At 39.6% G+C, this 22,119-nt stretch overlaps 2 protein-coding genes across 2 annotated transcripts; one reads left to right on the forward strand and one right to left on the reverse strand.

Moving 5' to 3' along the window:
- The first annotated feature begins 13,975 nt into the window (after positions 1-13,975).
- Positions 13,976-14,947, forward strand: LOC135480231 (beta-1,3-galactosyltransferase 5-like). Its single transcript, XM_064760049.1, has one exon. The coding sequence runs from the start codon at positions 13,976-13,978 to the stop codon at positions 14,945-14,947; it is 972 nt and encodes a 323-aa protein (XP_064616119.1).
- Positions 14,948-17,463: 2,516 nt separating this feature from the next.
- On the reverse strand, positions 17,464-21,806 carry LOC135480316 (beta-1,3-galactosyltransferase 5-like). The gene is made up of 3 exons (XM_064760170.1): positions 21,765-21,806; positions 19,826-20,858; positions 17,464-17,610 (listed from the first exon to the last, which is right to left on the reverse strand). Exons 2-3 carry the CDS (start codon positions 20,825-20,827, stop codon positions 17,464-17,466), a joined length of 1,149 nt encoding a protein of 382 aa, XP_064616240.1. The 5' UTR covers positions 20,828-20,858; positions 21,765-21,806.
- Positions 21,807-22,119: the final 313 nt, after the last annotated feature.

Below are 22,119 nucleotides of genomic sequence, written 5' to 3' on the forward strand. Positions count from 1 at the left end.
GTAACGGGTGTTCAAGTGATGCGTACCTGGTGTTCAAGTGACGTACTAATTTCACAGATTGCATTTAAAAACTGCTTCACTCACCGGGATCTGAAATCGGATCTCTATCTCTGAAGTCCAGTTCTCTATCATCTGAGCTGCCATTGTCAGCATTGCATCTGCTCCCGTTACGCCTTTCAGCGGAAGCCCGATAAGGCCATCATCATACCATCGTTCTGTCTTTCCGGTACTGACATTTGTCATCAACAGCGCGTCGTCCATAATGCCCTTCGTCCCAACTATTTAAAACAACTAAAGACTGAGTAAAGACAAACATGTTATCATTTTCAGTTTAGTAGATTAAATTATATAACCACTTGATTGAACTTTTCAAGCAAAATATCTATTTTAACGCTTCTGAAAGAGCTGTTTCATCTATCTATACAACAGTACATACTTATGAGAGTACACAGAATATTGGTGGACATTTTTTTGCCGTTGATATTTGTTCAGATAAATTACCTTTATTAGAAAATGTTTTTCCTTGAGTCTCTCAATAGAAAATATGTTTGAAGGCTATGTAAATGTAGAAATTTGCAGCATTCTTTCAGGCTAACGTAACGTAAAGTATGTGGTAAGCCCATTTGGTTTGTGACGGCAATAGTGTAATGAATAACATGTTGAAGCTTCATATAAGACCAAATCAGTAACGCGAATAGCCATTGTTCATTTCGACAGCAGCAAAGAAATACATGTACATACAGGTATATTCGCTGTATATGGTGTCAATGTTTTATCACATAGCTTCCTAAACCTTTTTCGGCTAAAAAAATTAGTAGAATATATAGTTTTACAAACCTACACATACGCGTCACATATGCAATAATTAAAGCTAAAACGGCGATGCCATGAAACCACACGAGTGATTCTTGCCAAACAATGAAACCATTGTGTAAGTCATTTTCTGCCTTTGGGCAAAAGACAGCCACGTCTGGGTGGTCATCTAGCTTAGACACCCCAACCTCAGGCGGAGACGGCTACTTACAGCGTATGGATATTTATTAAATGCTATTTAGTATGTATTGATTGGTGCATTTGACTCTGACCCAATCATGTAATTACACGTCTATCCTCTTAATATCACATCATTTATAGCTACTTTTCAAAGAGAGCATAATGATGCAATTACACTTTTTTGTAATGCAGCAAAATGCACATTTCACATATAAATTTATTACTCGTATTCTGAACGAATTAAATTCCGTACATAATTAGCATTTTAATCCCTGTAGGCAAAGATTGTATTCTCCTATTGATTCATTAAAGAGTGAAGTTTGCGAATTATGGTTTTGCTTGTGCGTTACTTCTGTTATTGCTCGTTGGTTTGAATGAGCCAACATTTCTACTGTTTTTATTGTTAAAGACTATCCAAAATACAAAAGCCGCTCAGTGGACCGGAGGTTGATTTAATGCTATCCACGCTGATAGAACTCGGCCTGGTTCATCATTTCATTCACGTCATGACACATATATATTTGTAATCTACCATGGGACCAACCACGGCATCCAGTTGTAAGCTCTACCCACTACTGTCCTCAACAATAATACCTGTGTAATGATATGTATATAGGTTAGAGATGAAATGAAACAACCCTCGGATTTTGTGTAACCTTTGTTATATCTGTATAGTGGGTAGGAGTTTTTTATCAGCCGAAGCAAATGCCACAAGCTGAAGAGTCACACAACTGTATATCATCAAATACTAACATCACTAACCATCTGTCTTAGATACGATAACTAATCTCCGTAATGGTACGTCGAGTAGTTATCAATGGTAACTACATCAGAATTATCGACGTAGTTATGCTAAGAACCATGTCACTAGAATAGCAAGAATCCTGGTTTAATATATGTATGGCAGGATTTCATTTATTTATATATTTATTTGATTCTTTACGCCGTACAAAAGAATATTTCACTTATACGACAGCGGTCAGCATTATGGCGGGAGGAAATCGGGCAATGCCCCGGGAAACCCACGAACATCCACAGGTTACTGCCAGACCTTCCCACATACAGCCTGAGAGAAAGCCAGTATGAATAGAATTTCACTGAAGTGTCTATCTAATGCCTAGATGAAATTATCATCAGTAGGACTCCAGAATCATAGCAGTGACAACAGTGTGATAATACTGGCAAATGGCCACTCGGTGAAATAAGGACCGTGTAGTCTTATTAACAATAGGTAATTTTACCTCAGGTAGGCTTTCATTCCAGCTGTTCTAATTAATGGTTAAATTAACATGGTTCATGGCTCCTTGGTTCATGGCTTGAGCAGAATTACAAGGCGGTCAAACAAAGGTAGTACCGTGGCCTACGATTTATTATTTATTACGACGTGGCTGGTTTGGAATATATACTCTTCATTAGCTGTTTGGTTGAATTTACATTCGTCACATTTTTCATGTCCGCCAATATCATTAGTGTTTGTTATGTAAAATGTGGGCAGAATTCTAATAGAATTGGGTTGGTAATGCAGTCATATGTACACATGTTTAAGTAAATAGTTCTTATATCCTCTTACGTTTTCTTGCGACAAACATTAAAAGCCAGGGTCAACCAAGTTATCCAAAGATGAAGCAGAACCTATCGTGCATGTAATCATACCGGTCACATTTCGTGGAGAGGTGTGTACACGTGTGTGCAATTTTATGATCTGTTTGGAAGTTTAGAATATACTAACATGTACAAAAACAGATGCAATCCAGTTGGTGAAACCATACACTGCGTTTATCGCTCAGAAGACACAGATGTGTTGCCACAGGCCTATATGAGAGCTTTACCGATTCATCTTGTCCTCTCATTATGTACATGCAACTCAACAATCGTCTGAGTACACGATAACAGAATCCATATGATGGGATATTTTACAAAGAATGTTGTAAATATGCATGCATCTTTATCAGTGCGCTCAAAGGACGCCAGATAAGAATATCAACATACAACTTCCACAACACAAAATACCAACTGAAAGATGGTAGGTTTCACCGAATACAGCTTGAAGAGAAAAATCAGTACATTGACGACAACGTGATAGCTTGAAATATGTCACACTTAACCGGTGAAATAGGGCCTTTTGTCAATTTTATTCTAACTGCCCATGTAAATGCTTAAATGGTAACGAATTATACGCCCCAAACACCATTTCGTGGGTAAAAGCTATTCAGTGGTGACAATTGCAATTTATCACTGGTCCATAATTCTTATTCTCGACACTTACAAACTTCAACTGAAAAGGAAGATTGACCAAACTGACGAAAACAACGTGTTAAAACAAGTTGTCTCATTAATTGATTGACTTCTTAATTTTTTAATGATTTGAAAACTGTTTCATTTATTGATTAAAATAAGACAAAAGTACATCATTTCTTCGTAGGGACAAGGCTTGGCCGACCCACTAAACTCCACTCGTTCATATCGCTCATTTTACCTGCTTATTTCTGCACAAATCACTGCAAATCGCTTAAAATATTGCAGACATTTACACATTTAAACCACGTCAAATGAATGAACTTCACGTCGTTTGTTAGCGAGAAATTCCAACGAGTAGCATCCTAAACTCCTGCCTATTTATCACTGGTATTTTTGATACGAGATGATGGATGTCAGAAATTTGAGCAGGTCACAAAAGGTGAAAATTAATCAGAAGAAATCCCAACGGTTTAAAATGTAAATTTAGTGAGAGCATGGAGAGTAATAAAGCTGACTCCAACACCTCTGAGCCAGAACGTGAGGTGTTTCAATAACCAAGACTGATAGCTTGCAACGAAATATGACATTCAAATTTACATGATATGTCTGTATAATTTAAAACATGCACCATCAGTTATACGGAAATTCAATCCACAAAATAATCTGTATAGTAGTACATATATACATTTATTGAACTTTGCATATATCCTGACTTTTCATGTTCATGATTGAAATACCTACATGTAGTTTATAAATCTGTTTAACTCCCATGTTTACACTGTTCACTCTACCCGCCTTCATGTCACACGGCTGAGCTTTAGGGGTCCCCCAGAAGGAGAATCCAGGGTGAGGCAGATGTCCCAGCCCGGCAGTTACCGCCAAAACACCTGTAATAAACACGTCCTCAATATGGAGACGGCGACACCTGGACACTGAGCTTAATATTCGTCTGGTCACGCGAGCAGACATTAGGTAACTTCCGCCAGAAACGTAAGGCGGGAAATAGTCCGGCAAATAGACGCCCTTAGACACACCCCACTCGTCTTTAATGTTCCGGGAAACGATAGACTGAGGGTTATAAGCACCAACAATAACATCAACTGAGAGATTTCTCACCACAGAGAACACACTGGGCAGGTGGAGGTACACATCATCGTCTGATTTGACCACAAACTTTATACGTGGAATGGAGTCCATCACCCAATGAAAGCCCAGCAGTATCTTTTCCGGCAGGTTCCGGTAGGTGTCCGGGGTGAACAGCTGTAGAATATCCCCGTGCCGTCCGTGTTCCTCTGTGAGCACCGTGTTCCAGTAAAGATCCCAGTGAAGACCCAATACAAAGATAACAGCTGCTCCAGCCTCACTGCTGTTTGCCCACGTCCGCCTAATGGCTTCACGGAGCTCAGAATGTACCGGAGAAGAGATCACTAAAACAATGACATCTTTGCCAGCGAGCGCGTCTCCATTCGGGTTAAGTTTCGGAGAGGAGATGTTCAAAGGCACAGGGTTTGTCTTGGCGTTACAAAACACTGAGCGGATATACGTCAATGTGAATGTGTTACCTCTAACCAAGTTAGGCAAAGAAAACTGACCAAGTCGTGAAGTGGTCATGAACTCCTGTCTACGTACATTCAGTGGTTTGAAAGATCTACCATGAGTAACTTTCCATGGTGGATGACTGGGGCCAGGGTATAGCCCCTGAATCACCAATAACAGGGTAAACCCGAGGATAGAAACAATGACACGTCGAACATATTTCCAGTATTTCATGGTTATTCACCAAACACCTAGCAATCATTTTATAAGTATTTTATAGGTCTACAGTGCATGTTCACATTACATGCACCTTGGCAGGAAACCTTTCATCCACTCTCACGGTGCTCCTCGCTGTGCAAAAATCTCTTCTTATAGTTTGACTAACTTCATATTGCTGTAATGTAAATTTGCATAAACGAAGAACCACCGTGGGGTACGATCGACGCCTGAACACTAACGCCTGTTTCTCAGAACCGCCCAACATTGTAGTCCGTTGGCGCTGTGTTCACTGGAACAGGGCTTGGTCTGTGATGTCTCTGTCGGCCTGCCTCCACTGACTGGTTTGTCTGTTGCTAAAATCAATCCCTTTATACTTTCTCTGATTGCGAATTGGTCCGTTCTCAGATACAGCTGTACAGGGCTAGAGTTTACTTTCAGAATCCCTGTGGCATCACGCTCACCACGGTACGGGCACATCCACATCGATTCTCTCCTCCAGATTACTTACTCAGAAGTGTGCTCCTTAGATTTTGATGATGATGCTTGGCTCAAGTTAACTTATTTATACCGGCAAAGAAATGAACACGTGTATAAAATATTTTTCTCTATATAGTAATTATACAGAAATGTATCACGTTAGCATTTAACAAGTTTTCAAGCTGCTTAAGACATGGTGTTAAGGGGTTTGTCAGTTGCTACTGTCTAAGCATTTACATGAACAGCTGGAGTAAAACCTCACCTCTGTCACAAAATGCCCTTTGTGAAGCAACGACGTAGTCTAGAAAGCATGACGCACGAACACACGAGAGGCTTTTCCCTCACACATGTCATCTATCCTTAAAATAAATAAGTTTGTGACATTTTTTTATTATTATTGTTGCAATGCTCATTAAGATCCGCCATTCAGATGTTAGATGGGACCAATTGCCAACTTTATATGACACTACAATCAAAGTTCTGGCTTTACTCTCTATGCTGTTGACTTTTATATTTCATTCCATCCTACTCCAGAATTTCCAGTCATTCAAAAGATTACTTCACTCCACACCCACAGGAAGATTCACACACTTCCAGGACCATTATTGTATAACCAGGAAAGAGCACTTTACACACGGTTAGCACATGGCTACATACTTAAATGTATATCGACCACGTGTAGTGAAGGTGTAACTAAAATACTACTAACCCAAAATAATACCACGGTATAGTAAATATCGGAACCCAGATACACACCTCTATTCAAATTTGACAATTAAGTATGTGAAAGACGTCAACAGTACATTATCCTTCCGAAATGTAATGGCAAGTCATAATGCTAGAATTTTCGAGATATTAAAGACGGAATGCCCGAGATTCTGAATTCAATTCCACAGAATCGCTCAACCCTGTCACAATATGCCCTTATTGTGCAGACGTCCTGAAGCCACGACGGGCATAGAGTCTGGAAATCATGAATCACGAACACACGAGAGACCTTTCCTTCACACATATGTCACCTATCCTTAAAATAAATAAGTTTGTGACATGTTTTATTTATTATTGTTGCAATGTTCATTAAGCAGATTACATGATAGGTAATATTAAATGTTAATCTGTTGTTCATTGAATATTCCACATTTTTTGATCAACTGATTTCCTGCAAAGATAAAGAAGTGCAAGGTTTGTTTTATGGGCAGTCTTCGCACGAGATGCTTCCATAAACATTTTATGTGCAAAACGATATTTTTGTCTGTCTTACGAATGTGAGAACTCCAAAGGAAACCTTCATTCCTCCTCTTAACGCGTCCGATGAAAATTGGTCTATATCAACACAAAATATGTGCACAGTTAATGGCGAGTGCTACTCCATTGCCTGCATCTGATTGAGTTCGATGCTTAGACAGTTAGCTCTCAGAGTAGTCTCCCCTATTTCCCATGTCTTTGAGCTGCAGTTTGTGGCAAAATACGCAATAACTCACTATCGTAACCAATATCCAAAACAGCATACAACATCAACCACAAGTGCAGTTAGAAGTAAACATTAGGACTTCTTTTTAATAAAGCAGTCAACACTCTTCAATGATGCCGGAAAGACACGAGGAACTTTCTTGTCCCCTAAATCTTGTATTCAGATCGTAAACCATGCTAATTTGTTGTTATTAATCAAAGAAAATGCATCTCATTTGCGCTTTGACTGCAACTGAGGGGAATTAATTCAACGGGATGTATAAACAGCCCCTAGCCAAACTATGCCTATTCGTCTTGTTGTAAACGGGGAGTGCAACAGGAAAATCGCAGTTTTCATTATTGCCAATGACCGATTCAGCTTGGTTCAGCAAAGGCTTTCGTCACGATATTGCTGAAAAATTGCTGTTGTTGCCTTTATCCCTGCATTCAACGGGTTATACAACACAAGACTTATCTTATCGCGTCAGTGAAAATCAAACATATGTCTCGTGTAATATTTTGCACACTCCAACAATATTTGCCTGTACATTGTCATTTATATTGGACAATAACCGCTAGGGGCCTCCGTGGCCTGGCGGGTTAGCGCGCCAGCGCGGCGCTATGACCCAGGGGCCTCCTATCAATGCGGTCGGTGTGAGTTCAAGTGCAGCTCATGTTGTTCACCGGTCGTACGTAGGAAGATCTTCTAGCAACCCGCGGATGGCCATGGGTTACCCCCAGGCTCTGCCACGTTTCCTCCCAACATGATGATGGTTGCCATCATATAAGTGAAATATTGGTAAAACACCAATCAAATAAATCAATAAATAGCAGCTATTGGTCTGTAAAATCGGTCGTTTGTGGGCAGTTTTATCACGGATCGTCAATGCAATAATTTTTTCTTCCCTCCATTGTTGTCGGGATCATTGTGGCGGTAAAACAGTCTACAGTGCTCGTAAACCGCTTATATGACCTCACATAAATTTAGGGTTCACTTGCCTAACACCAATATGACGTGCACTGAACTGGCGTGTTAATCTGTGTCGTCCTCTTCACCGTCACAATATATTCTGTTTCAAACCATTGGCGCTGCATGACGAAGACGCTGACATTTTCTATGTTTTCTATGAGCATTTTGAATGCTCCAAAAAATACATTTTGATGGAATGTTTCACGCTGAGATTAATAAATATTTAAACTATGGGGCGGTGGCTGTGTTTGTAAGTGAAGTAAATCTATGACACATTTTCGGACAAACAACTGTATAACTCCAGGTAAGTAACGAACTTCTTAACGGAAGCCTTTAAGATTGGATTTGAACTTGCGATATGATGCCAGTGAAATCATTAAGCCTACCACTTGTGCCCACCGCCCCTCCTCACTCCACTTCAACCAGCATATCTACTTCATCACACCACCTCCCACCACCCGCACCACCACACCCGGGTTACAGTTCAGCGCTTAGCTGCCCTCGCGCAGAGCTGAGGATGGGAGCCTGTGGGTCGTACGCCGGGTTGCCAGAACACATGGTGGTATGTATATCATCACGGAATCTGCTCTCATAAAACGCTATTTGTTTAACCCGGAGACCGCAGTATTTGTACTGTGTTCTGTGTTACACTGAGGTGGACAGTGAAATAGCCTACGACAGACACTGCATGCGGTGTTAAACATCACAGAAACTGGCTGTAAGCTTTACACACCACAGGTAAGAACTTCATTCCTATTACTTAAACCACGAAAAGAAACTTAATTTATCTTAATCAAATAATGAGTAAAACGTAACTTACATTAATTATTACATTAGTCCATTAAATAGCAAAAACACGCGCTCCGTGTGAATACATAGGCCCTAACTTACTCCTTTAGCACAGAAGAAGTAAGTATCCAGTAACCATTAGCCACTCGTTTAAATTGTATGGCATGGTTGCCACGTTTGTTTACAGGTAGGCTTTACTTCCGTGTCTTTCCAGAGGCTGTATAACATTACCAACCTAACTCCTGTGCAATCTGGGGGAAGTACTGCACGGACAACTTTTGTCTACCTGGGCAGGAGTGTATAAATAGTCGTTGTAATCGAGGTGTTACCATGGTTACCATGGGAAGGGAGTTTGAAGGCCTTGAAACATCTGCCTGAGGAATGATATCAAACAACCCCCTTTAACGATTAGAGTGTTTACACCACAGCTAAGTAAACAGCTGGAGGCCTGCTCCAAAACACACTTCAGTGGTTAGCGGTTACCGCTTGACGCGGTTTGTTTAAACGCTTTTGACACAGTTTCTCATAAGTTTCAAAAATGTTACCTTCTAAATTCTTTTATTCTCGTTTTGACTGAATAGATACTTTTATGAAGTTAAAGAATTCAGCGCAATGAAAGTAACCAGAGACTTGTTATATCGCCAGGTGCACAGATACCGCTTCGCCTTCCTTGGGCTATCTGCAAAAGAGGACTGAAGATGAGGTATACCTGTAGAAATCTGTTGGGGTTAATTGGCTGCCTAACGTTTATCATCATTTCCGGTAGGCTGTGGTCTCTTTTCGACCAGAGGACACAATTTCTTACTATTAGGAAAAGTCTCCTGTATTTGCCCCAAAATATACACAGTGTGAAACGTCACTCAAAATCAGAAGACCAGCGGTTGCGATATCCAGATCACAAATACTTTATACCCCGTCCCCACGTGGTCAATCCGCACAATTTTGACTTTTTGATTAAGAGTGTGACGGTTTGCCGAAATTCCACCCCATTCTTATTGATCGTTGTGCCGTCAGTGTATCACCACGCCTCGGTACGGCAGGCCATAAGGGCCACATGGGCAAGTGTTACCAAAACTTCTGTATGGCCGGACGGATCCACGTTACCGAAAATTGCCTTGATATTCATGTTTGGAACGATACCAACCGTGAAAACGAATGTCGTTTTAAAATACGAAGCAGAAACCTATGGAGATATTGTACAAGAGGATTTTATTGACACTTACTTCAACTTAACCATTAAAATAACCGGTGCATTGCTATGGGTATCTAAATATTGTCCTGGAGTCAGGTATGTCCTCAAGGCTGACGAAGACGTTTTCATTAACATTCCGAATCTTATTGCTGTGCTGACAGAAATTCCCTCTTCAGTTCTAGGACGAATTGAAAGTAATTCGAGAGCTCTAAGATACGGCCGTTGGAATGTGAGAACAGATCTCTACCCATTTGACTATTACCCAAACTACGCGCAAGGCAATGCTTACGTCATTCCCGGCCCATTAGTGCCTCTGTTTTATAACGCGTCCTTGTATTTGCCATTTCTTCCGATCGAGGATGTATTTATAACGGGCTTCCTCAGCCTGTCCACCGGAGCGGAACTTGAGAACATTCCTGGATTTACCTTTTCTCTACAAGCAGAACCTGTCTCCTGTAACTTTTCCTCGAAAGGACTGATTTCAAAAACGAATATGTTGCCCTCGGATTTATACCTAATGTGGGATATATTAAAATCAAATTCTTTATGCCAAGAAGATTTTCACATTAATCGGTGATTAAACTTTTAATGATGAAAGTATGCCGTATTACCCAGTGGTTCGTTTTTATCCATCTATCTGCCAAAAACAGATTCCTTGTCCGGTTAACAGAGAGATATGACGAGAAAAAAGTGATAAGCCAGATTGCTCTTGTGTATTGATCAATCAGGTCTAAATTGTATTTATCATTTAAAACAGGCCGGAATCACAAGTTACGTGTGACTTTTTGTCAACTACCACACTGTTGTCGGTGATTTACTGCACTCTCCATGCTGTTGCCTTTTACATGCATTATTTAATTAACAATTCAAACCGAAAGAAGATAATTCTCTGATTGCAAGACTTGACTGGATTTCAGTCCTTCCTAGATCTGTTTTCCTAAGATTCGCAAACACTAAAATCCGTTTAATTATAACCCATTAATTAACTATAATTTACAGTAACACATGCGGTTCATGTAGGCGCTGCAACAACAACATAGTAACATTGTTTGCCACACTGTATATAATGTATTCCGTATAAGAAAGACCTTCAAACAACATTTACGTCCATCATGTGTGAATACTGAGTACCGGTAGTTGACTGTTGTGCAGTGTTCATGTAGTCTAAATCCAAGTAAATATTTTGATTAATAAAATGTAACATGCACAATAGCGTAGTCTGTATAATATATTACTTCCTATGACCTGCCGATCGCTAGGTAGACTTAGCTCGGTACGACTAAGAAGCTGAGTACGATTTGCTTGAGTACGACTTCACCATGTTATCTTGAGATAACTTTACTTTTCTTCTACAATATGTAAGTGCTTACATTCCAACTTTTATGGCATAAAAACAGCTGAACAGCTAGCATGTATGTTGAGCAACACCATACGGCTTCGACCAGCAATACTGGTTTACTCATATACTCTCATATACTCATATTTACTCATAGCAATACTCATTCTAATGAGTCAGCTGTCAAAACACTGCTGTGTAGGCTGTACACACGGATTCCGTATTCGTGTATATAGGTTTGAAAATAACAATCAAATCCACATGATGGATGTAAGTGTATAGAAAAAGTCTCAGATGTAAGGTATTCACATATATTTTAGACAATAACTTCAACACACCTCTATCTCATCGCCTTACAGTGTTGGGCAGGTTGTTGTGGCACCGCCTAAATGCACCTCATTCGTCACATCTGTTTTATAAATTAATTAATCATTTTTATTAACACTGGCTTGAGTGGGCGCCATTCGTATGCTTATAACAAAAACATCTGAAAACAACTGAAATTCAGTCAAATTCGTTGATGTTTGATTTTAAAATTGTAATTTTAATTGTCCAATGACAATTTTTATGTCATTAGAAAATTGGTTCCATAGTTTACATCATGAGCCTTAAATGGGTACGTGTAAGTAATTTTGACAGGTACATTCATCGGTTTAAAGTTTTCTCCTACCCGTTAATTAATTAAATCAATACTATTTAATGAGATTTATCAGGAATGTTTAACTATATTTATCCTGTAAAAACAGTCTAATGCATGTGACTAATATTTTGACTCTCGATTTTGAATCATGCCGTAAACAGTATCCGTCAACCCCGGCTTAAGATGTGTATTTTTTTTCTTTCATTTTAGATGTTGTCATTCTCACGTCGAAATCCATATTGTGTCCTGGGTCTAACATGTTCTCGCTAGAATAAGCGAATATGTATGGTTGGAATCCTCTCCATATGGCACAATGCCGAGTTCATTAATTCATTAATTAAACTTCAGCTAAGACCATTGTTGATAAGCTATTTGATATATAATGCATTCGTATATTTTAGCCGTATTGCTTTGAAGCATCACTGTAATATTTTTGTAGCTATTACTGCTTAAGCCATTGTCCTAAGGGGTGTGTGATTTGCTACTATTTAAGTATTTACATGAACAGTTAAAATAAAACCCTAACTGAGGTAAATTGACAAGAGACCGTATTTTACCGGTTACGCTGTGAGCAATTTGCAAGCTATCACACTGTCGTCGCTGCTTTGGTTTTACACTCTATGTATATTATATATATTAACACACGAAGAGGTTTGATGAATGATGCATTTCGTCCTATTAAGTTAAACCTCCCAAAGTAAGTTATAAGTAGAACTTTGTAGAGTATTGCCAGCATTTCAATGAGTTGTCTCAGAAGACAATCCCTGAACCAGTGAGACATCGTGTAGTAATCCAACGCCAGTCCATCTAATTTGATGGCTGCGTGTAGCTCGAAGTAAGGAAGTTTTGTCATGTGCACGACGAGTAACACCCATAAATAATAATTAAAAAATTACGCACTTTTCTGTGACAATTCCATGCGCCTGTCTCGCGCTGAAGCGCGTGATACAGATCATTAATCGTGACCAGTAATATACACCACATGTAGATAATTTACATTCACTATACAGACCAAAGCCTTGAATATCTTATTCTAAGTCAGGTTCATCAGCTGTGCATACAGGTTTTTGCTTTAAAAAGGGTGCAAAAAGAAGTAAATACAATCGATATCGCCTATATAACAGTATAATTAAGTAGGTGAAAATTTACTTTCTGGGTTCCAATATTTGCATTCAGGAACCTACGGACGTGAACAAACAGCCACGTGCAGAAAGTGTTGTAGAGGATTTCATCTGAAGTCACAAAAACTCATCGTTATCTATAAGCCCGGTTAAATGTCTGTCATTTACTATATCAGCTTTAATGTGTTATTTATTAAAGTGGGGCGCAATCCGGCTCGAATGATATTCGTAAATGATATCAAGTAAGTGGAGAGAGAGAAAACAGAGGCGGTTATTTAGTAAAGCGGGGCGCAATCTGACTCAGATCCCGAACTGATATCAGGTATTGAGGGTAGGGAGTGGGTAACAGAGGCGGTTATCTATTAAGCTACAACGCAATCAGACTCCACTGAACTTAATTCCCAACAGCTAGATCTTTTCTAATGAGAGGAAAATAAACACGGATGGCAATGTGGCAAGTGCCATTGACCAGCATCTTCGTCATGCATAGGAGCTGAATTTATACATCTACAATTTAAACTTATTGTCGAAACTTTATTTTCAAGCCACTACCTTCTATAGAAAGCCAGTGTTTTCCTCCAACACTCTCCAGTGCACTAGGTTGCCTAGGTTAAAACTGAATGTTAGTCTTTGTGCAAAAACTTATTTTCAACATTATATTAATAGATATGTAGTTTCGGTCAACAAACCGGATGATTAGTTTAATGTACAGATGGTTGGTTTATGTACTCAGCAGTCTGACATTATAAGCAATGAAATATTGACCTTCGAATTCTTCAGTTTATATTGTTTATTAATGTACTACAATATTCTCGAGAAGGTTTGAAATTTAAATAGGTGCAGGTGACATTTTGTTAGCTACAATCGAAGGCTGTGACGTTAGAAATGCTATAACCAGGTACACATTTATCATTGCAAGGATATTATGTTTTCCTCGTCCAATATAACTGAATGTGCTTTGGGCAAGAAAACTGTTTTCCAACATCAGAGAGGCAGAGAACCGATACGGTTTTCCATGGGATGCTTGGTGGTGGTGTTGTTTTCCCTACTACTGACAATTTACTCCGTCTGGTGGAGCGCTCTTCCCTGGCGTCATTCTATAAGCACCAGTACCAACATCGTCATTAACAAGCGAGCAATAGCCACGAGTTTTGTCAACACCGTGATGCCAGTGAGAACGCCTTTAGTGACGCAACCCGAACAGTCCGCAAACTTTACCGACTACGTCTTGAAATTGAGGCAGGACATTATCAAACACCAAGCTCTGGATCCTTACTTCATTCCCAGAGATCACAAAGTCAACCCTTATAACTACTCATTTCTGATTGACGGTCGGGAAATGTGTCAAGGTGACCCTCCGTTTCTACTAATTGTCGTAACGTCTGTGTTTGACCACCAGGAAGAACGCTGGGTTATTCGGGAAACTTGGGGAAGTGTGACCAAAACTGGTCAGTGGGCTGACGGCACGAAACTACCAGTGATAAAACCTGTGTTTTTATTTGGGATGACTTCTAATACGAATATTTTTGGAAAACTGGAGAATGAAAGCATGGAATATGGAGACGTTGTCTTGGCCGATTTCGTGGACAGTTACAAAAACCTAACCATCAAATCCATGTCAGCTCTGTACTGGACCACCCGATACTGTCCTGACGCAAAATATTTGCTAAATAACGACGAAGACACCATCGTCCATTTTCCCCGGCTTCTACACGTCTTGAACAGAAGTTTGACAAACTCTGTATTTGGATTTGCGCGTCAAGGTGCTCGAGTATTTACAGGCGAGTTGTTTAAATGGGGTGTGTCAAAAAAGGAATACCCAGGCGAGGTATACCCGCCATACATCTATGGTCACCATTACATCATTCCGAGCAATCTGATTGGGAAGTATTTATCCATGGAGGACGTGTTTATTACTGATATTGTACGTCGAGTGACCGGAGCAACTCTACAAACCACACAAGACATTCTAATGGTCAAACGATGAAAAAGGTAACGAAAAAATAAAATAAGCAGCTATTTAAAAACTATGGAGCAAACATTTTCGTTAAAGTTAAAACCGGACGCCTGACAAATATATCGTTTACAAAGCTTCGTCATTGGGCTACTACGCCCAAAAATGTGACTTACAGTGACGAAATACACATTTAAGACATTTTATGAAAGTATGTCTATAACGAGTTTCTTGCACATGTATTAAGCCCCTGACATAGTGATAATCTTCTTACTTACATGTGCGGACAGCTAAAACATGAAACATCTTTCATATGATACTGACGGCAACAATGTTTTCATGTGTATTTTATTCCCATTTCACAGAAATGAAAGAGATAAATGGCATACTCTCTCATCAGAATTAAAGTGTCTTGATTACACTGGGTTAAGAAGTGCTTCCTGTGTTTGTGGATAAAAAATAATTTTAATTCTTTCTACGATTTAAGATTCATTGACTGCAAGAAATGCCAGGATAAAAATTGACAATTTTAATATCATGGCCATGACTCATCACGTGCTTGAATCTTGAAACTACGAGCTGTCTGCATTTGACTGAAAAATTGTTAAGTATGACGTTAAACCTTAAGCATTTATTCATTCAAAACTACGAGGCGGACACCCTAGGCCCTCCAGTCCTTTGTTCACAGTAACTCATCTTTCTCATATCTTACAGTAATAGTGAAAAACGCATGACATACCCGTTTTAAACCCCAAACGTGTACATCCAAGCCTCCACTAGTCTGGGAAAATCATTTTTTGATTGATTTATTTATTTTTTTGATTGGTGTTTTACGCCGTTCTCAAGAATGTGTCACTTATACAACGGCGGCCAGTGTTATGGTGGGTGGAAACCGGGCACAACCCGGGGGAAACCCACGACCATCCGCAGGTTGCTGAAAGACCTTCCCACGTACTGCCGGAGAGGAAGCCAGCATGAGCTGGACTTGAACTCACAGTCACGAGGGCCCTTCATTTTTCTTTTTTTTTTGAGTATGGCATTGCACACAAATGGAATAAATAAATAAATATCCTGCGGCGTTTAGTTTAAGGATGGGAGAAATTGGAGTGCCTGGAGTAAACCACCACTTTTCGTCAGGTTTCTGAATAAAAACTTCCTCCCTTGAAATCACAGCCGAAGCAAGGAGAGCGGGATTTGATGCCATGACGTCATTGGTCAGAGGCTTGTTGGCAATAGTGAGAGCAAAGTTGGATTGCCTGCTTGATTGTTAACTTGGGGATGTAACGCAATTTCCATCATAACTGTTGGTTACATTATCAGAGCTCCCAATGCAGAGGTGTGCTACAGCTGTTTGCAATGTATGTGGTGTAGTATATGGGCATGCCTTATATGAAATACACTTTCTCAACACAGACGTCCATCAAGTGCTGTGTGTATCATAGATTTTTACTCAAAAACCTGTGAATGTTTACATCTTGATTACGCCATCTGACGGAATGAATGATTATGGCTTAGCGTCACGTCCGCAGTAGCCCAGACTATATGTCGCATTTTGACAGCTAACTGAGGTTTTTTACTTGAATTTCTACAAGATCAGTGATATAAGATCGTTCAATATACCAACCGCGCAGCTGTTTCTGTCATTTTCCTACAGATGTGGGAACTCACATATAGATTACTATATCAGTAATTTTAACAAGAGTTATTTAAGCGGAACTCTTCAATCCATAATCATTCATTCATTCATACAGAATTAGTTTTTCACGTCTGTTAAAGATGTTCGACGAATGCAGTCACTGTTGAAAAGGGCAGCGACACGTGAAAGTGAAGCTGAGAAATATTAAGTCAGCTACAGCTCAGCCTGGTAATAAAACAGGGCCTAGTGCAAAACGATATACTATGCAGCCACATGGTCAGTAGAAATTGTTTGAAGTAACATGTCAAGTGTTAAACCACGTGTATTAAACCTTAATGTCAAATAAAACTCTTACTGGACGAGTAAAATAGAGTAGTCAAAACTTCAGATTTGTTTACTACAACAAGCTTTGTGAAATCTGAATTCCATCTGCTTTAGGTCAGACATAATAACAAACACCCACTCTGAAACACATATACACCAAATCTGCAAACGGCCCTCTACTGGGTTTAAACTCTCAAATATAGCAGGTTATCGGGTTAATGGCAGAATACATGAAGAAGCTGGTCACTTGATTCATGGCAGCAGCTCTTTACAAGCAATGATTTGAAAAGCACTAATACCAGCGTGCAGTATATAAGGGTATACACCACTCAGTTATGGATCTGTTATTAATTACTTTTTGTCAGGGTAATTAAGAAAATACAGATAAAAACAATCTTTATTCACCAGTTAAAGTTCACAAATCCATACGATGTTGTCACACATCTACATATAATCGCCAGTAATTCACATCTAATTAATGGGTACGGATACGGATTTCTTGTCCGTTAGTTGGATTAGTTGGACATTGGACATTGGACTAACCTTCAAAATGACAAAATTTGCGCGAATTATGAGCACCAGTAAAGCATCATTTACACATCTTTTCCTTAGTCTCGCCTTGTGATGTCTTTGAGCTAAAGATGGAAAACTGCGTGACTTTCTCTTGTCTTTCACAGTCCCACTCCTCGAGAGGCATTTTTCTCAGGCGATTGGCCTGGTGCTTGTAACCTCTGAACTATGGAAGCCGGTGAAGGCCATCAGCTTTCCATGACTTACTGTCATCGTGTCGCATTACTGCGTCATCATTTCGCGCTACTGTGTCATATCTTCGTTCTATCGCTCTATCGTTTCGCGCCATCCCGTCATTGCGTCATTTCATCGTTCGATTGCTCAATCATACCATAGTAAAATGGTGCGATAATGGCCTTAGCCTCCTTCCATACTAACCCATACCATGAAAACGTCAGTATATAGGAAAAAATTAGTCTCTAACGTGTAATACTGAGTCAAACAAATCGGTTCAATCAATACCATAAACTGAACTTCAAGCAATCGCATTATGTTGTAGAACTAACAAGGGACTATCGGATATGCACAAATCGACACAATAGACTATTCTCAACTTTTACACGGCTAACGTGCCGGCATATAATTTCAACTCCGTAGTATTTATTTTGATGCCTCAGTGTAATGAGTCAGTTCACGTAAATATAGTATCCACGGTTAAGATGAATTCCTCGATCTACGGATGACAGTCCCATTAGTGGTTTATTCCCCAACTGCCTGTGTAACATTTCATGGCGGTTTTGTTGACAGTACCGTCCGTGATGCCCAGCTGTCGATGTATGTTTCCTCGGAAATATAGTAGCTTTCACGGAAACTGGGATGAAGTGTACGTAATTGCACAAAAAGACAATAAGCGATACAAGCTCCAAAACAACGTCTCAAAAAATAGCAATCTCACAAAGTGCTGCATACAGAAAATGGAGTAATAAAAGCTGATATCTTCAAACCCAGCTCTTCACAGTGTATGACACTAAATATAACTGCTCTCTACTGGACTTGAGTAAATGACTGCTCAGAAGTGGACTTGAATAAATGACTGTGAGCTAAAACAACTCCGTAGCTCCTATTTATAGATTAGTGTAAAGAAAATTCTGGAGCTTTGATCGTAAACATGTTTACAACAGCGATACATATTTCCAGAATGTACGCTCTATTTACAATGACACTGAAGTCATAAAAACCGATGCTTCGAGAACGCTCGACTCAATCACAGTGCTGGCTATAACATACACAGATGGAAAAATATTTGTCGGACAATGACAAATAAAACAATATAATACAATGTTTAAAGACGAGGTTTCGTAATACATGTGGGAGACCTCCGTGGTCGAGGTGGTTGGCGTGCCAGCGCGGCGCAATGACCCAGGAGCCCCTCACCAATGCCAACTGGCATCACTCAGTGTAATGTTAAGTGAGGAAATTATTTATTTGATTGGTATTTTACTCCGTACTCAAGAATGTTTCACTTATGCGATGACGACCAGCATTTCGTTTGGAACCCACGACCAACCACAGGTACGAGCGTAGAGGAAGCCAGCATGAGCTGGACTTGATTCACAGCGACCGCTTTGAAGAGAGTTTCCTGGGTACTGAGTTGCCCTACCGTGCTAATCACTAGGCCACAAACGCTCCCAGTGATGTAGAAGACACCAGCTACTCGGTACCATAATGTAATACCATGTAGAAGACACAGTGACATGGCACCACACGGTCATAGTGTAATATGTTGTAGAAGACACCCGCAGTGAATGACACCAACCACACAGTCACAGTACAATATGCCATGTGGAAGACACTAGCTACGTGGCACCAGACATAGCATGCATAGTGTAATGGCACAGCACAGTCACAGGGTAATGTCATGTGGACGACACCATCTATGTGGCAGACCGTAGTCACAGTGGAATTTCATGTGGATCTACCGATGGTTCGAGGTTAGCCGTCTGCAAACGGCTCCGTGTGCGCCGTCGCCCGCTTATTGTCAGCAAGACGCCAGTTTGAGCGGCGCAATATTGTTTGTTATCAGGACTACCTGGAGCAGAGATGTCTCACATATCTGTAGTCATCCCACTGTGTGGTAACAATTGTTTACAAGAGGAAGATGCAGGTACTGGTGTGAAAGCCGATGTGAAAGACCACATGACACTTTGTCTTATTCCAATTAACCTACCAAAGCGAGAGCTACGTCCAAGGAGCACCAACGCTTATTATGCGAAATACATTTTGCCAAAATTCAACCGGAAAATCAAAAATATAAAAAGGATAAAAGAAAAACAGAACTCATTAGTTTGGCAAACTTTTTATTTTATTGCCATATCTTTGTCAGGTTAGGAGAAGTTCTCCCAAGCTTCTCTTATTCTTAAGCTTCCAACTGTATAAGCTACCTTCGTTATGTTAAAGTCACATTGGCCAAGACAGGAATCTACGCCTTGAAGCCCAGCGTCTATCGTGACCCGAACAACACCAGTAATAAACACGTCCTCCATTGATAGATAAGGAATGTACTGAGACACGTGGAATAACTTTGGTATCAAATCTTTGGGAATGGCGTAAAAGTTTCCTAGAATGTATGGTGGATATTTGTCAGGTGGATATTCTTCTTTTGAAACTATCCATTTTTCTATATATCCATCTCTGGTTACACTAAGTACATGACCTTTGTGACCAATAATGGAGTTTGGAACTTTATCTTTCAATAATTCGACAAGCCGCGGCAGATTGACAATGGTGTCTTCGTCGTTCTTCAGAAGATATTTAGCGTCAGGACAGAATCGGATGGTCCAGTACAAAGCTGCCATGGATTTGATGGTTAGGTTTCTGTAACTGTCAACAAAATTGGCTAATACAATGTCTCCATACTGCAAGTTTTCTTCCTTTAGTGTGGAGAACAAGCTTGGGTCGTGTCTTTGTCCAAATAAGAAGATGAGTTTTATCAGTGGTAGCGGTGTCCCGTCAGCCCACATACCCGTTCTCACTACACTTCCCCAAGTCTCTCGAATAACCATGCGGTTCTCTTGGTGGTCAAACACAGATGGTACGACAACCAGTAGAAAAGGGGATTCCCGTTGACATATATTTCGGCCATCAATCAGAAATGAGTAGTCATAAGAGTTGACTTTGTGATTTCTGGGAATGAAGTAAGGATCCAGAGCCTGGTGTTGGGTAATGTCGTGACGAAGGCTGTCTATATACTCTGAGAAATTTACTGGCCGATAATTTACTAACTTTGATTTTTGACCAGACAAAGAATCTTTTGTGCTGAACTTTGTAACAGGTGATAAACGCTTGTTATTTATATGAACCACTATTGGCCATAGCAGGCAAGCCAACAGTAAGAATGAACAAAACAGAAACACATTTCCTCGAACGAGACGACAAGTAGCCATAGCTTCTCCAGTAGGTTGGTCTTGTGAAACTCTGGAAAAAAATTATTACTAGTTTATCGGAAACAGTGTGAAAATATTTCAAAGTAAATTATAAATTATGAATTTTCATCGAGATTAGTAGCCTATTTATGTATATACTAAACTGTAACAGTTACGAAACAGTTTGATGAGTGCACCATTCATTTTCCTTTTTGTCTACAAAACTGTATTGCAGGGTGACAAAATATGAGGGATTAAATGAACAACCTCCCTTCAATATTAAGTTTATAAGTTCACCAAAGAAACAAGACAGCGCATGGTGTTTAATCACTTATTTGATGGTTTAAGTATTGACAAGAAGTAAATATAGAAAAAATAGAGTCAATTTATGCATTGTTTTCCACGCGGTCTACACTAGCTTAATTAGTTTGATAATATAGTTTTCCTGCCATTAAATTGAAAAAGTGCCTGTTTTTGTTACTAAAAATAGTAGAAGTCAAAAAAGCTTGTATTAATGTTATTTCAAACACACAAACTTTTTTTCCGAAATAAAAAATTTGAAAATTTTGTGAAATTTGCAAAATAACATTTTAACATCTTAATGACATCAGCCAGAGAGGGAGCCAGCATTAGCTGCTCTTGAACTCACACCAACCGCACTGCATTTTTAATCCAATTCTGCTTGAGCTATGGTGCTAAAGGGCGTGTTATGTGATACTATTTAATCTAGTACATGTCCAGTTAGAATAAAACCCTGAGGTAAATTGACCAGAGACCCTATTTTACGGGTGTTATTGTCACGGCTGTGACCAATTTGCCAGCTAACACATTGTCGTCGCTGCTCAGGTTTTACTCTCTAAACTGTTCGTCTTTAATTATATTGATTTACATGTGAAATCAGTTAGAAACACTAATCTCCTTTCCGTAATGTCGTAACGCCATAATCATATATACGTACCAGTTTTCTGGAAGATGTAGCTCCACACAGCCTCACCCGTGGGTGTTCAGAAGTTGAGAAAAAAGCGGTTTTTACATTTCATGGAGACGACCAGTTACGCAGATTGAAAGATCGGTATTGATCGACACATGTTTTAGGCAAAATTGAACAAAAAATTAACAATGTTAGACACAGGTGTTAATAATAAAATTAAGGTAGCCCATTAGTGCCATTCAAAATATTTTTTACATTTTCTGGAATTTCAGCTGCTTTCCGGAATTGTCCGCAATTTTTTTTTCTTTCTGTCTTTTTTCTTTCTCATAATCTTCATCAACAAAATATCCTTGCAATGGTTTACTCAGCGGCATGAAAATTC

Source organism: Liolophura sinensis, chromosome 1 (assembly GCF_032854445.1).
Source record: "Liolophura sinensis isolate JHLJ2023 chromosome 1, CUHK_Ljap_v2, whole genome shotgun sequence".
NCBI classification, from domain to species: domain Eukaryota; kingdom Metazoa; phylum Mollusca; class Polyplacophora; order Chitonida; family Chitonidae; genus Liolophura; species Liolophura sinensis.

Excerpts from the sequence above, each read along its gene's own strand:
- LOC135480231 (XM_064760049.1), top strand. The coding sequence starts at position 13,976 with ATGGGATGCTTGGTGGTGGTGTTGTTTTCCCTACTACTGACAATTTAC.
- LOC135480316 (XM_064760170.1), bottom strand. The coding sequence starts at position 20,827 with ATGGCTACTTGTCGTCTCGTTCGAGGAAATGTGTTTCTGTTTTGTTCA. Across the intron at positions 17,611-19,825 it reads GTGACTTTAACATAACGAAG|TTCAGAGGTTACAAGCACCA; the intron begins GTAGCTTATACA and ends CGGCTTCCATAG.